The sequence below is a fragment of the Gobio gobio genome, assembly GCF_949357685.1.
Source record: "Gobio gobio genome assembly, chromosome: 1".
Classification (NCBI taxonomy): domain Eukaryota; kingdom Metazoa; phylum Chordata; class Actinopteri; order Cypriniformes; family Gobionidae; genus Gobio; species Gobio gobio.
In genome coordinates, this window is record NC_137097.1 from 86,295,082 (window position 1) to 86,310,342 (window position 15,261).

At 43.8% G+C, this 15,261-nt stretch overlaps 1 protein-coding gene across 1 annotated transcript; it reads right to left on the minus strand.

The window, feature by feature from the left end:
• Positions 1-238: 238 nt before the first annotated feature.
• On the minus strand, positions 239-12,281 carry LOC307132347 (uncharacterized protein). Its single transcript, XM_079826595.1, has 7 exons — positions 12,196-12,281; positions 9,765-10,079; positions 9,341-9,673; positions 9,178-9,261; positions 4,744-4,773; positions 4,543-4,623; positions 239-4,439 (listed from the first exon to the last, which is right to left on the minus strand). Exons 1-7 carry the CDS (start codon positions 12,254-12,256, stop codon positions 4,381-4,383), a joined length of 963 nt encoding a protein of 320 aa, XP_079682721.1. The 5' UTR covers positions 12,257-12,281; the 3' UTR covers positions 239-4,380.
• Between the last annotated feature and the right edge of the window lie 2,980 nt (positions 12,282-15,261).

Consider the following 15,261-nt stretch of genomic DNA (forward strand, 5'->3'; position numbering starts at 1 on the left):
ATGTTTACTGTAGTGTTATATTGTATTAACACACAGTGTTTCTGATGTGTACAAATATCTTTATACTCAAACTTTATGTTCGTGAAATTAATTTGGGAAATATCTGTACGCTTTTAAAAATATTTGCACTTACAAGCCTAAACGCAATAACTGTGCTCTTGTATCCCGGCTGTGAGAGAAGGTGAAGTGTGTTAAAGTTGTTGTGTAAAAATTAATTAAATTATGATCAGGCTGATTTGGAAAAAGGTGTCTTTAAAAGTTTTATTCTTGCAAGAAGGTCCCTCTGACATACAGACACAATCTGCAGTACAAGATGAGACAAAAAAGGGAATTCACCGTCACGTATTCATAGGCCACCCAGAGTCCTCAGTGAATGGGTGGGGGCTTCTTGTTAATCAGAGAAAACACTTCTTACAAGATATTCAGTCAAGATAAAACACTCCTTACATGGTATTTAGTTCAGATAAAACACTCCTTACATGGTATTTAGTTCAGATAAAACACTCCTTACATGGTATTTAGTCAAGATAAAACACTCCTTACATGGTATTTAGTTAAGATAAAACACTCCTTACATGGTATTTAGTTAAGGTAAAACACTCCGGTTACTGATATAATCTCAGTCAGAATGAGCATTGCGTGAGACATTTTCTCTCTTTCGCTATGGGGAAACTCTGTTTTCTCAGAATACTGAAGCCTGATTGGTTCACATCTGTGAATTTCACAGAGAAATGAATGAGACTGACAGCCTATAAATGGCACTGAAACGGACATCTAGTCAGATTTTCTTGACTGAAGCGCAACATTGTCGACTCAAGCTGCAGTAGCACGGCATGATACGCAATACTTGTTCCTGTTATCTCAGGGAACAAGGTTACGCCAGTAACTGGAGCACTCCCTTTAGATTCAGTTCGCTCATATTACATGAGAGGACTCAGAATGTAAAAAAAAGGCAAACTCAGGTTCGGTGACCGGAGTCTGAGGGTATTTTAGAAAACCGCCCTGAGGGTGGGGCTCATCTAGGCTGACTGGACCCATCACCGAAGGGCCCGGGACGTCGAGGTTGTAGAACCTGATAAAGATGGACAGCGAAGACCAGTCGGCCGCTGCACAGATATCAGCCATGGATATTTCAATGGTAAATCCAGAGACTAGTAGGCTAGCGCTATAGCGTCCAATATGGGACAATCTCTGCTTTGTAACTGCAACCCTTTAGAATGGCCTCTGAAGCACACAAACAGCTGCTCTGTTTACCTGATTTGGCTAGAGCGCTCAATGTACACCCTAAGGGCCCGTACCGGGCAGAGAGGGTGTGGTGTTTGTTCATCCTCAGCAGGCAGGAAGTGTCCACTGAGACAGCCTGAAAGTCACAGACTCACTTGACCGATACCAGAGCCAGAAGGAGAGTGGTCTTTAGCAAGAGAGGCCGAAGGTCGGCTGTCATGAGCGGCTCAAACGGAGGGCCTCTGAGTGCTCTCAAGACAATGGACAGGTCCCAGGAAGGGACTGAGTTGGGACGAGGTGTGTTTAGCCTCCTGGCCCCTTTGAGAAATCTGACCACCAGGTCATGTTTCCCAATTGATTGGCCAGCTATAGATGTGTGGTACACCGTAATAGCTGCAGTGTATACTTTGAGTGTGGACGGAGTGCATCCGCCATCCAACAGCTCCTGAAGAAAAGAGAGAATGGACTCGATCTCACAGGATATGGGTCTATAAGCCGGGCTGCGCACCAGCCGGAAAATATGGCCCACTTTTGTCTATAGAGGCGCCTGGTAGAAGGTTCCCTGGCCTCAGAGATTGTGTTCATGACCCTCTGGGGAGGCTTGAAGGCTCCCGTCGAGAGGCTATAGGTGGAGGCTCCACAACTCCTTTCACTTGGGAAAGGAGGTCCTGGATGAAAATGCTTCAAATCATGTGGACCGTCAGGGGGTGGAGTCTCCATTCCCCTGGAGGCGGTCCGTTCCGGGACAGAATATATGCTCCCATGTTCATGGAGCCTGGCACATGTAAAGCTCGTACTGAGCAGAGATTGTCCTGTGTCCACAAGAGGAGGCGGTGTGCCAAACTCTTCAGCAGACAGGATCTAAGACCGCCCTGGTGATTTATATAGGCTACCACTATAATATAATTATAATAATTTGTTACATTTATATAGTGCTTTTCTGGGTACATAAAGTGCTTTACATATGAAAGGAGGGAATCTCCTCAACCTGGACGATGCAACAGCAGCCATATTACGCCAGAACGCCCACCACACACCAGCCTATTGGTGGAGAGGAGACAGAGAAGCCAATCGTATATATATATATATAGGGATGATTAGGAGGCCATGATGGACTGAGGCAGATAGGCAAATTTGGCCAGGATGCCGAGGTTACACCCCTACTCTTTATCGAAGGACAATCTGGGATTTTTAATGACCACAGAGAGTCAGGACCTCTGTTTAACGTCTCATCCGAAGGGCTGTATATACCCCTGTCATATTGTCTGACTGGACCAGGGCATGGTGCCCCCTGAGCTCCTGCTGAAATTACTTGAAGGTCATCATTTCAGGCAGTTGACAAGCCAGCTCGACATTGGCTTTGTCTAAGAGGTAGGACCCTGGCCTTCAACCAGTGTTGCAGAGTCCGCATGTGTAACAGGCCCGAGGAAGGGAACTACTGAGGAGGCTGCTGCCATGAGACCCAGTAGCTTCTGAAATGTCCTCAAGGGGAGGTTGCTCTCTAGTCTGAATGCCGTTGCTAAATGCTGAATTTTCAGGGAGCGATCCGGCGAAGTCCAGGCCTGCATTTCGGATGAGTCAAGTACTGCCCCCAGGAACGTGATGCGTTGGCTGGGGCGAACTCCCCTTTGCCTCAGTGGAGAGAGAACTGCATCCACATATTTTGTAAAGTTGCGTGGAGCTAGAGACAGTCTGAATGGGAGCACTGTATATTGTTAAGTCACCCCCTCGAGCGCGAGTCTCAAGAGCGGTCTGTGGTGGGGGGATATCTGGATGTGAAAGTAGGTGTCTTTCAAATCCACTGATATAAACCAATCCAGAGGCGAATTTGCATGAGCATTTGTTTTATAGTTAACATTCTAAAAGGCCGTCTCATGAGGGCAAGTTTCAGACATCTCAGATCGAGGATGGGCCTGAGGCCGCCATCCTTCTTGGGCACGAGGAAGTAGTATTTGCTGCGTTCCGTAGGGATTTTTCTCCACGCCGCCTTTTTCCAGCAGAGACTGTACTTCGGCTCTGAGGACATTAAAGTGTTAAAGTGTGCATCACAGCCATGTAGTGCGGTGGTCTGCGAACGAACTGGATTGAGTAACCTCGTTCTATTATCCCCAAAGTCTAGCATGACACTCCGGGGATGGCGTGCCATGCCCTGATTTGAGTGGCAAATGGTTGAAGCATTACAGGCTGCGTCTCAGCACCTGTGACAGCATTGGGTGGAGGAAGAATACTCCTTTTTGTGAGAATGTTGAAATTGTATTTGGTTTGCTATAATAGCAAGAAGAGGTTTGGGAGCGTAACTGGTGCAGCGGGACTAGAACCAGCAATGAACACAATGTTTCCAGCGCCCTGAACTGAAGAAGGGACTGGGAGTCCCGGCCTCTGCGGGACTTAACCCTTTCCTCCTCCGTCTTGAGGCATCAGGACTGCTTCGGCTGCACAGGGTCCAGCTCTAGGTTGGGGCGAGGCCTTCGATGCTTCGGAAATGGGTAGCATTCGGCCGGGCAGAGGCGTGGCTTGACTTCCAGCTCCACTTTCGGCTGAGGCTGGCCTGGATTGCTGCTGATTCGCTCTCACAGTGAGCGTCTGTCTTTGATGAACATGGCTTGAGGGGGCGGCCCGGCAAGTGACAGCACAGTTACAATCTTGGCCGGAAATTTTGCATCAGTTGTCGCTGATCTTTTAGAAGAAATGTTGCTCATCTGTGCTTTCTCTGAAAAGCCTCAGGGGAGAAGCGTAGAGTCAGCTGTGAGCTTGTGGGGGCGGGCCCAGCAAATTCACAGACGTGAACCAATCAGGCTACAGTATTTGGAGAAAACAGCGTTTCCCCATAGCGAGAGAGAGAAAATATCTCACGCAATGACAGTGAACCATACCAAAAGGGAACACTTATTACATGGTTATGCAAGAAAATAAGTAGCAATCATGCAAAATAAAAAAGAAGCTAAAAACAGGAATGAGCAGACACGATATGAAAATCACTAAATCAGCTTTTACACACAGTCTGAGTCTGTCCGTTACTGTATTTAATATCATATTTAAAGCAGTTTGCATATGAAGCACAAGAAAACGGCATTCAACACTGTAGAAAATATCCATAAAACCCATAAAAATGAAAATAAATCTGGCCTGTTAATCTGGCTCAAACTCAGCAGTATTTTATTGTAATATTGTAGGCTCTATCTCTATTTCCTCTGGCCGCTGCGAGTCCTTCCTCCCTGTAAAATAAAGCCATTGACTGAGCTCTCGTGTGTGTTTTTATCATGATTGATCCAGATCAGATGAGTGTGAATGATCAGATTGTGTGCGGCTCAAACTCACCAGCTCTTCTTGCACAGATGATCTGAAGAAGAATCACAGTAGGAGCAGCAAACACTGCCATCTCAACAATACTCACAATCACTGCAGGAAACATGAGAGGAAGAGGAGAAGCTGAAGTCAAGGGGATTCAACTATGAACATTCACAGACTGACTGATAGTTTGAGTGATATAAAGCTGTCAGAATAAATGAACGTATCTACCTCTGAGTAATGATCCAGCAGTTGTTACGCCTGAGAATAAACACAAGAGATGGTGAGTGATGTTTTCTTAGTGATGGCATTTACTCGTATATTTTCATGTTAAACACACACATCTCATATTCACATACAGGTTGGTCACAGAAATATATATTTTTCCTTTTTGTTGTGTATATTTTAACTCCTTAAGCTGCATGAGGACATGCCCGGGTTGAAGCGCTATTTTTAGCACGAGTGTAATGTTTGTTAATAGATTTAACGTAAAAAAACATCATTAATCACTAGGGATGCCACAATTCTCAATATAATATTGAACCGTTCGGTACGGCATTCACAGATTAATACGCGCTTGTGAATTGCGCGTATTGAAAGTTTTTCCGGTTTTGCATTTAATTAATTATTTTTCTACACATTCTATCATTTGACTCATCCCAAAATAGCCTACTGAACAACGCGACATACATTCACATCACACGTTAGTGGTGGAGTTATACTCACGGAACACTTTAGTTATTCACAATCACGAAAGTTCATTATTTGCATGCTGCGTTTTAAAGCCTTGAACACAGACAGTTGATGGTAGCCATTGACATCCATATTATTATTGGGACCAGCAACTCTTTGGTGTCCAACATTCTTCAAAATATATTTTATGTTCAACAGAAGAAAGAACTTTATTCAGGTTTAAAACAACTTGAGCGTGAGTAATCGATGACAGAATTTTCCTTTGATTGAACTATTCCTCTAATGTTAATACAACAACAAAAGACAAAGAGAAAATCACTCGCTGCTCTTGACTAAAGAACTGTAATACAGTAGCTTTAATAAGAATCAATGTATATTTTATAGTGAAGTCTATGTAGTGTTTTATTTTTACATTTATTCATTCAATTTCATACTTAAATACTGCTGTACAGCTCTGTAAATATTTATATATTTATTTTATATTATACTATACACTAGGAATGTGTACAAGGTTTTTTTTAAAGTAAAGTTTTAAGTTTAAGTAAGGTTTTTCAAGTCTTTTAAATAAAACAAAAGAAACTAGTAAAACAGTATTTTTTCTCCTTAACCTCTTGCTGTTCCTGTCGCCTAAGAATAGAATAGCAAAAAACTGATGTGACAAGCCATCAGAACCGAACCGAACCGAAAACCGTGGTTAAAAAAACAAGATATGTATTGAACCATGGACTAACTGTATTGCAGTGGTGGGCCGTCAGGGCCAGACAGGCCTTCTCTGCTGGCCTAATCAGAATCACAGACTTAAATTTTAATATATTTTTTCCATGAATGTGTGTTAAATTATTCCCAATAGTCTATTTTATTAACTTCATCGCTTTTCTCTTGGTTGCGCTGCTTCCAGTAGTTTTTGTTTATGTTAGAGCTTTAATCCAATCATATTTCAGCCATCATGTGTTGCCAGGTCAAAGAAATCTGCCTTAAGGCCTTCAGAATCAATATTACGGGCGCCGCTACCTTAAGTGAATGGCAATGAAACTGTGCGCTTTAACCAATCGGATAATCACTCAGATTTAATCAGCCAATTAGATTTCGAGTTGGCGACAGCGGGGCCATCTAGCTGGCGTACAATAACATCGGCATTTTCACGTCCTTTGGATGATCAGAATGTGTACTAGTAGCCTAGTCAGAATAACCAGCAAACCGCACAAGATAAAACATCTGTAGTTTTAATAGCACTTTTTAAAACCCAAATGCCTGACAGAGGAGAAGAAATTAATGTATTAATTAACATACTTACAAAGTCATTTTCAAAATTCCCGCGTAGGCCTACTGCCTTCTCCAGCTTATTGCACAGTCACGGAACGCTATTCGATCTGTCCTGGCTAAAAATGAACTTACTGTAATGTATACTATTGTAATGTATACTAATGTATACACTGATTTTGAAGTCCCGCGGATCTTGATTTATTTGAGAGGATGGATAATAGTAGTAAATGTACTGCACACATTGGCATGTTTTGTGTAATAATCATAGCCTATTTTGGAGAGTAATTTAAGGTATAATGCATTTTATTTAAATTTTTTATATCCTACAGTCAACCCTGGGCTGGCTAATCAGTGCCCCGTTTTTTCCGTGATGAATGTGATTTATTTTTTCTTGTAAATTTATGATTGATTTTTTAAATTATTATTATTTTTGTTATTAATATATTATTTACAACATTTTCATACTATTAAAATATAGTTTTGTGGGGTTTAAATGTAAAAAACTTTGTATTATCTTTAACCTCACCTGAAATACATTTTTCATACTGTTGGTAAGATTTTTCAAAAACCATTTAAGCTGTTACGTTTTCTTTCGTGTAAAATATGCACAAAAAAACACACAATTTGCTTTCCGTGGTAGGAGAACTCAAAAGGTAATGTTAGCCTACTACACAAATGCACGGAACACCCGGAGCGGATCGGTGCTTCTGTTAGGATAATTGTGCCGCAGCTGTGGCTGCAGTGAAAGGAGACTTGTTGAATTGTGTCAATTGGGTTTCCTGCGTTAATAACTCTTAAATGATTTAATAATTGAATCATTCATTCTCGCTCCATGAGAGACGCAACGCCCTGTTATACTGCGTTTCTGTATAATGTTAATGGTTTCTATAGCCGTGGCGTCATGATGATTTTATTAAGAGGTGATTTAATTCAGGTAGGATACCCTGATCCCTTATAAAAGTCATAGCACACCATTCCCGTATAGGCCGGTCGATTTGACACCTCATTCATGGGTCTAGGACAAACGGTGCGGGACGAGTTAGCTACATGTTTATAATGCTAGCATGATGCTAACACGATTAGCATGTTGTTAGCATAATGTTAACATGATTAGCATGTTGCTAGCATGTTCTAATCCTTAGCTAAGCACTATTAGCCTGTAGCTATTCACTGCTAGCATGTGTAGCATGTTGAAAGTCCAGTTTTCTAGCATGAGCCAAAAGACCCAACCCCCATGCCTCTATGATGTTCTGATGCAGAGATATAGGTCTTGCTAAACGGTTGCTAGGGTACTCTGTTTGGTTGCTATGGAGTGGCTTGGCAGCATCCAATGATGATACTCCAAAGGCTGCTTGTCAGTATGAATGATATAAACCAACCCCCATGTCTCTATGACATTCAGATGTGAAGATATCCCTCTGTAGATTTGGGTTGCTAGGGTGCTTGATAATGGTTGCTAGGGCGTGGCTAGGAAGTGTTGACGTGATTTTTGATTGGCTGTTGATGCCCCGAGTCAAACAAACCCACCCTCGTGTTTCTATGACACTTCTAACAAAAGATATCCCTTTGATGTTTTTCAATGGAAGTCTATGGGATCAGTTGCTAGGGAGCTCTAAATGGTTTCTAGGGCGTGGCTTCATAGGTTGATCAATCATCCTGAGATAGTGATTGGCTGTCTGAGTAAACTGAGCCCACCCCCTTGTCTCTGAGACACTGTGAGCCAGAGCTATGGTCAATACAAAATCCCTATGCAATTTCCCATAGTAAGAGAAACTCATGCGTTTAATGGGGCGTCCTTCCCATTATAAGTCAATGGGGAAATTTGGGCAGCTCCTGCACCCCAGGGGTACAACTCACACCTCATTGTGATGTATGTTTTGACAGGGCTCTCCCAAGCCAACTTAATGATAGAAGAAAGTGTTAAGCATGAACAAATTAAATAAATAAATAAACTCCTTCACCCTCATCTTCCCTCATTGTCAATTCTTTTATAAATCATATTACAATCATATTTCTTAATGTCAAAACTGGCATTTAGAGTAATTTTATGTGTCGACAAAAGTGCCATGATAGTTTGTTTGTTGATTTTCCAAACAGATTCTACAGTATGTGTATTTCAGACTCGTCACATCCATAACAGGGTTTTGTCACATCCATAACGTTGTTTTTTCCTCATGATACACTTCATAAAAAAATTAACAATTTAAACATTGATATTTTTATGTTCAGATAAGACCCCTTCATCATGTGGATAGCAATATTTAAACATTAGACTCAAAAGTTCACAGACTTTAAAGAAAATCAAACAGTCTACTGAAAACTCTGTCATTTCCAGTCACATCCATAACGCATAGCTATTTTCCTTTTTTGGGGGGTCTTAAATATATTTTAGAAAAAAAATATTTTTGCTGTCAATTCCCCAGATTGGGCGCTCTGAGAATATGCAATTCCAAATTAAATATGGTAAGAAATAATGACATTTCAGCTGTCATTATGAGTTCAAATGTCACATCCTTAACGCTGGAATTGCCCAACAACTATGAGCCATGCTCATACGCCACAGTTTAAATCTGCAGAAACAATCCATTAGAGTCACAGTTAACAAAGACTGTAGCGCCAATTGTTCGACATAAGCACTCAATCCACATTTGACAGAGTGCAAAGCGCTGAAGTGAGAGAAGGTGTGACGGTGATCATGTGATCATGTACCTTGTGTAGGAGCTGCTGATGTAGTTGGGCTTGATTTCTTCTGAGAGTTTGAGCTGCTGACTGGAATCAGTGTTGATGAATCGACTGCAGAAGATGAATGTTCAGACGCATCATCTGTAGGACATTAACATCATATTTTACAGTAGTAATAGTTGTTTCTCACCTGAATACTTGACAGTGTATGTGGCTGAGGTCTTGAGTTTATTTCTCTGAGTAACTTCACATCTCCACTCTCTGTTGTGATCTTCATTCAGGAGTGTTGTAGTCAGAGAGATGATACAGGGATCTGGAGCTGATATCTGATATCTGGAGTCTGTCTGAAGATCAACACCAGCCTGATTCACCCACAACAGCTTCATATCCTGAGAACGGACCAAATAATCACAGAAGTATCCAGTGTCTGAATACAACTGACAGGAGAGAGTCATAGAGCGACCTGGACTGATCTCAGTCTGTGATGATGATGATGATGATGATGATGATGATGATGCAGACACTGAAACACAACACAAGACACACAAATCATTTGTGTGAGTTGAAGCAAAGAATCTGCCCTTTTTAAATTGACCCCATAATCATAAACTCACCGTGAAGAACATGCAGAAAAACACGTGCATCAGGTCTTTGTTTCTGTCCATTCACATATTGTCTGCAGATGTAAAATCCACGATCTTCTATTGTGACGTTGTTGATGTTCAGAGAGCAGTCAGACCCCAGACTCAGACTCTCATGTCTCTCTGTGTGTTTCCTCTTCATCCCTCCAGCAATGAGTTCAACTGCTGAATGACTGAATCTGTTATAGTAGGTCCATGTAGTTGATGTGCAGTCAGAAAGAGCATTATTACAGGACAGACGGACATTTTCACCACAACTGATGAACACATGATCATCTCCACTGGAACCTGAAACACAGAACATGTGAGTGATCATTATAATAATAAATGAAAACATAAAAAATACCAGCATAAAAAGCAGAGGACTGAAATAATGCAGTGTTTTCTCCTCACTGGAGAAGTGTTGCTTCACAGCTCTCTTATTAATATCCAGCATTTAATGATATTCAGAACAGAAGAAGAATGAAAGAGTATCTCTAAACAAGCCCAAACTAACTCATTTAAAGCGCCGTTGGGCTCATGTTGCCTAACTCTCTCATTCAGCACGAATCCAAATGTTTCCATATTTCTTGATGTATTTGGATATTAAACTATTATTTATTATGTAAACTTCATGTCTGTTACAGTATGGACAGAAAATCCTCCTCTTCACGCTCTAAAATGAGCTTGACCACACCACAGTGGAGCGGCTCATGCTGAACACATTCATATTAATACTGAAATATTAATCTGAGCAGTGTCACTTTCATATGTTTGCTTGACTGTAGTTGATTTTGATAATGAGACGCCGGCGCGATTAAACAGAGGAAACAGAAAATAATCTGTCATTGAGGTCATACAGGTAAGAGTTAGACATTATTCAAAACTGCAAAGTGTTTTCCTTAAATCATCCTGGCGACCCATCTTTTAAGTCTTGCGAGCCACCCGAGGGTCTCGACCCCGGGTTTGAAGAGCTCTAGAACCGAGTGCTGACTGTTCACACAAGGGTTGTGTTGAATGTTTGACTGTCTAACCCTGACCTCTGACCTCAGGGGATCAGACTATGACAGGACAGTGGCTGTGGAACATCTGAATAGTGTTAATCACACTGGCTCAACACACATCTGACCTGAAAAAGACTTAAAGGCTGGACGTTTGCACACAAGACCATCACTGTTAGTTTCACTTCTCTATTTGAGCAGTTTCCAGAATAGAGTTCAGTTCTAGAAATAAAGAAGATCCGGTCCAGCCACTCTGAGAAAGCAGTGGCAGGCAAATATACACTCGCAAGAGAAACTATGAGAACCCCTTTCAGAATCTGGGAAAATGTTCATGTTTTAATAAAATAAGAGGGTTATTTTTTATTTAGTGCTGTCCTGAATAAGATATTTCGCATCAAAGATGTTTGCATATAGTCAACAAGACACACACACACACACACACAGCCGTGGATCATCAGGGAGCGACACACACACACGTTTCATGTTTTATGGGGACTTTCCATAGGCATTATGGTTTTTATACCGTACATACCGTATATTCTATCCCCCTACACTGCCCCTGCCCCTAAACCTACCCATCACACACACACACACACACACACACACACACACACACACACACACACACACACACACTGCCCCTGCCCCTGCCCCTAAACCTACCCATCACACACACACACACACACACACACACTGCCCCTGCCCCTAAACCTACCCAGTCCACAAACACATACACACACACACACACACACACACACTGCCCCTGCCCCTAAACCTACCCAGTCCACAAACACACACACACACACACACACACACACACACACACACACACACACACACTGCCCCTAAACCTACCCATCACTGGAGACATTCTGCATCTTTACATTTTCAAAAAACATCTTAAAGTAATTTAACCATTTAAACACTTCAACTTTATGTACACCTGTTGGTCTTTCTTACTTTTCTCTTTTCTAATACATTACGTTATACTCTACTTTAAGGGAAAATATTGGTTCACAATTGTTAATTACTTTACCTACATTTTACTTGAAGAGGAAAGATACTGGTTTGCAATTATTACTTGTTAAGTTTGAAAAATCTTAGTCTGATTTAAAAGATGTTTTCCTCATGGGGACCTAAAAATGTCCACACAAGGATGAGGATTTCAGATATTGCCATCTTTGTGGGGACAAAGGCCACACACACACACACACACACACACACACACTCTCTCTCTCTCTCTCTCTCTCTCTCTCTCTCTCTCTCTCTCTCTCTCTCTCTCTCTCTCTCTCTCTCTATCTCACACACACACACACACACACACACACACACACAGCTCAAGAAATCATTCAAATGAATAAAATCTTTATGTTCACATCACACAGATCTTTAATGATATCTTATAGATAAACAGATGTGTTTACCTGAGAGAAGAGAAGAGAGAACGATCAGTCCCAGCAGACACAGATCACACTGATCAGCCATTTTCTGTTCCTGTCAGTCTTTCTGTTCTTTATATAGTCACATCACTTCCTTTATCATCATCAGCTCCTCCTGTGGTTGTGAACTTCCTCTGAGCTGACCATCTGAGTGTTTAGACTGACTCTATGATACAAAAGCCGCTCACTGACAGTCGCTAACACTGGCCTTCCCATGATTCCTCTCTGGCTCACACCTGCTCTGGTCCCTGTCCTCACCTCAGGGTCTGCTCTGGTCCCTGTCCTCACCTCAGGGTCTGCTCTGGTCCCTGTCCTCACCTCAGGGTCTGCTCTGGTCCCTGTCCTCACCTCAGGGTCTGCTCTGGTCCCTGTCCTCACCTCAGGGTCTGCTCTGGTCCCTCTCCTCACCTCAGGGTCTGCTCTGGTCCCTGTCTTAACCTCAGGGTCTGCTCTGGTCCCTGTCCTCACCTCAGGGTCTGCTCTGGTCCCTGTCCTCACCTCAGGGTCTGCTCTCCATCCCTGTCCTCACCTCAGGGTCTGCTCTGGTCCCTGTCCTCACCTCAGGGTCTGCTCTGGTCACTGTCCTCACCTCAGGGTCTGCTCTGGTCCCTCTCCTCACCTCAGGGTCTGCTCTGGTCCCTGTCTTAACCTCAGGGTCTGCTCTGGTCCCTGTCCTCACCTCAGGGTCTGCTCTGGTCCCTGTCTTAACCTCAGGGTCTGCTCTGGTCCCTGTCTTCACCTCAGGGTCTGCTCTGGTCCCTGTCTTCACCTCAGGGTCTGCTCTGGTCCCTGTCCTCACCTCAGGGTCTGCTCTGGTCCCTGTCCTCACCTCAGGGTCTGCTCTCCATCCCTGTCCTCACCTCAGGGTCTGCTCTGGTCCCTGTCCTCACCTCAGGGTCTGCTCTCCATCCCTGTCCTCACTTCAGGGTCTGCTTTGGTCCCTGTCTTAACCTCAGGGTCTGCTCTGGTCCCTGTCTTCACCTCAGGGTCTGCTCTGGTCCCTGTCTTCACCTCAGGGTCTGCTCTGGTCCCTGTCTTCACCTCAGGGTCTGATCTGGTCCCTGTCCTCACCTCAGGGTCTGCTCTGGTCCCTGTCCTCACCTCAGGGTCTGCTCTCCATCCCTGTCCTCACCTCAGGGTCTGGTCTCCATCCCTGTCCTCACCTCAGGGTCTGCTCTGGTCCCTGTCCTCACCTCAGGGTCTGCTCTCCATCCCTGTCCTCACCTCAGGGTCTGCTCTGGTCCCTGTCCTCACCTCAGGGTCTGCTCTGGTCCCTGTCCTCACCTCAGGGTCTGCTCTGGTCCCTGTCCTCACCTCAGGGTCTGCTCTCCATCCCTGTCCTCACCTCAGGGTCTGCTCTCCGTCCCTGTCCTCACCTCAGGGTCTGCTCTGGTCCCTGTCCTCACCTCAGGGTCTGCTCTGGTCCCTGTCCTCACCTCAGGGTCTGCTCTGGTCCCTGTCCTCACCTCAGGGTCTGCTCTCCATCCCTGTCCTCACCTCAGGGTCTGCTCTCCATCCCTGTCCTCACCTCAGGGTCTGCTCTGGTCCCTGTCCTCACCTCAGGGTCTGCTCTCCATCCCTGTCCTCACCTCAGGGTTTGCTCTGGTCCCTGTCCTCACCTCAGGGTCTGCTCTCGTTTTCTGTCATACGTTTCATAAATGAGCCCCAGTGTGATGTTGTGTTCTCCAATACTGTAAACTCACAGTGAAAACACTTCTTAGTGCAGTTAGATGAAGAAAAGTCCTACTGTGAAATTGATGCAATTATTAATCTGGAATATAAACACTGAAATGTTTAACAGTGTACCACATGAGTGAAGGACCTTTCAGAGAGTTTCATGACAGAACTATACACTCACCTAAAGGATTATTAGGAACACCATACTAATACTGTTTTTGACCCCCTTTCGCCTTCAGAACTGCCTTAATTCTACGTGGCATTGATTCAACAAGGTGCTGAAAGCATTCTTTAGAAATGTTGGCCCATATTGATAGGAGAGCATCTTGCAGTTGATGGAGATTTGTGGGATGCACATCCAGGGCACGAAGCTCCCGTTCCACCACATCCCAAAGATGCTCTATTGGGTTGAGATCTGGTGACTGTGGGGGCCATTTTAGTCCAGTGAACTCATTGTCATGTTCAAGAAACCAATTTGAAATGATTGGAGCTTTGTGACGGTGCATTATCCTGCTGGAAGTAGCCATCAGAGGATGGGGACATGGTGCTCATAAAGGGATGGACATGGTCAGAAACAATGCTCAGGTAGGCCGTGGCATTTAAACCATGCCCAATTGGCACTAAGGGGCCTAAAGTGTGCCAAGAAAACATCCCCCACACCATTACACCACCACCACCAGCCTGCACAGTGGGAACAAGGCATGATGGATCCATGTTCTCATTCTGTTTACGCCAAATTCTGACTCTACCATCTGAATGTCTCAACAGAAATCCAGACTCATCAGACCAGGCAACATTTTTCCAGTCTTCAACTGTCCGATTTTGGTGAGCTGGTGCAAATTGTCGCCTCTTTTTCCTCTTTGTAGAGGAGATGAGTGGTACCCGGTGGGGTCTTCTGCTGTTGTAGCCCATCCGCCTCAAGGTTGTGTGTGTTGTGGCTTCACAAATGCTTTGCTGCAGACCTCGGTTGTAACGAGTGGTTATTTCAGTCAAAGTTGCTCTTCTATCAGCTTGAATCAGTCGGCCCATTCTCCTCTGACCTCGAGCATCAACAAGGCATTTTCTCCCACAGGACTGCCGCATACTGGATGCTTTTCCCTTTTCACACCATTCTTTGTAAACCCTACAAATGTTTGTGCGTGAAAATCCCAGTAACTGAGCAGATTGTGAAATACTCAGACCGGCCGTCTGGCACCAAACAACCATGCCACGCTCAAAATTGCTTAAATCCCCATTCTTTCCCATTCTGACATTCAGTGTGGAGTTCAGGAGATTGTCTTGACCAGGACCACACCCCTAAATGCATTGAAGCAACTGCCATGTGATTGGTTGATTAGATAATTGCCTTAATGAGAAATTGAAAAGGTGTTCCTA

Bases quoted from the DNA above. Each gene is read 5' to 3' on its own strand.
- LOC307132347 (XM_079826595.1), bottom strand. From the start codon at position 12,256: ATGGCTGATCAGTGTGATCTGTGTCTGCTGGGACTGATCGTTCTCTCT. The intron at 4,774-9,177 runs GTACATGATCAC...GTTTATTCTCAG, and splicing joins ATCAGCAGCTCCTACACAAG to GCGTAACAACTGCTGGATCA. The intron at 4,440-4,542 runs GTGAGTTTGAGC...TTTATTTTACAG, and splicing joins CATCTGTGCAAGAAGAGCTG to GGAGGAAGGACTCGCAGCGG.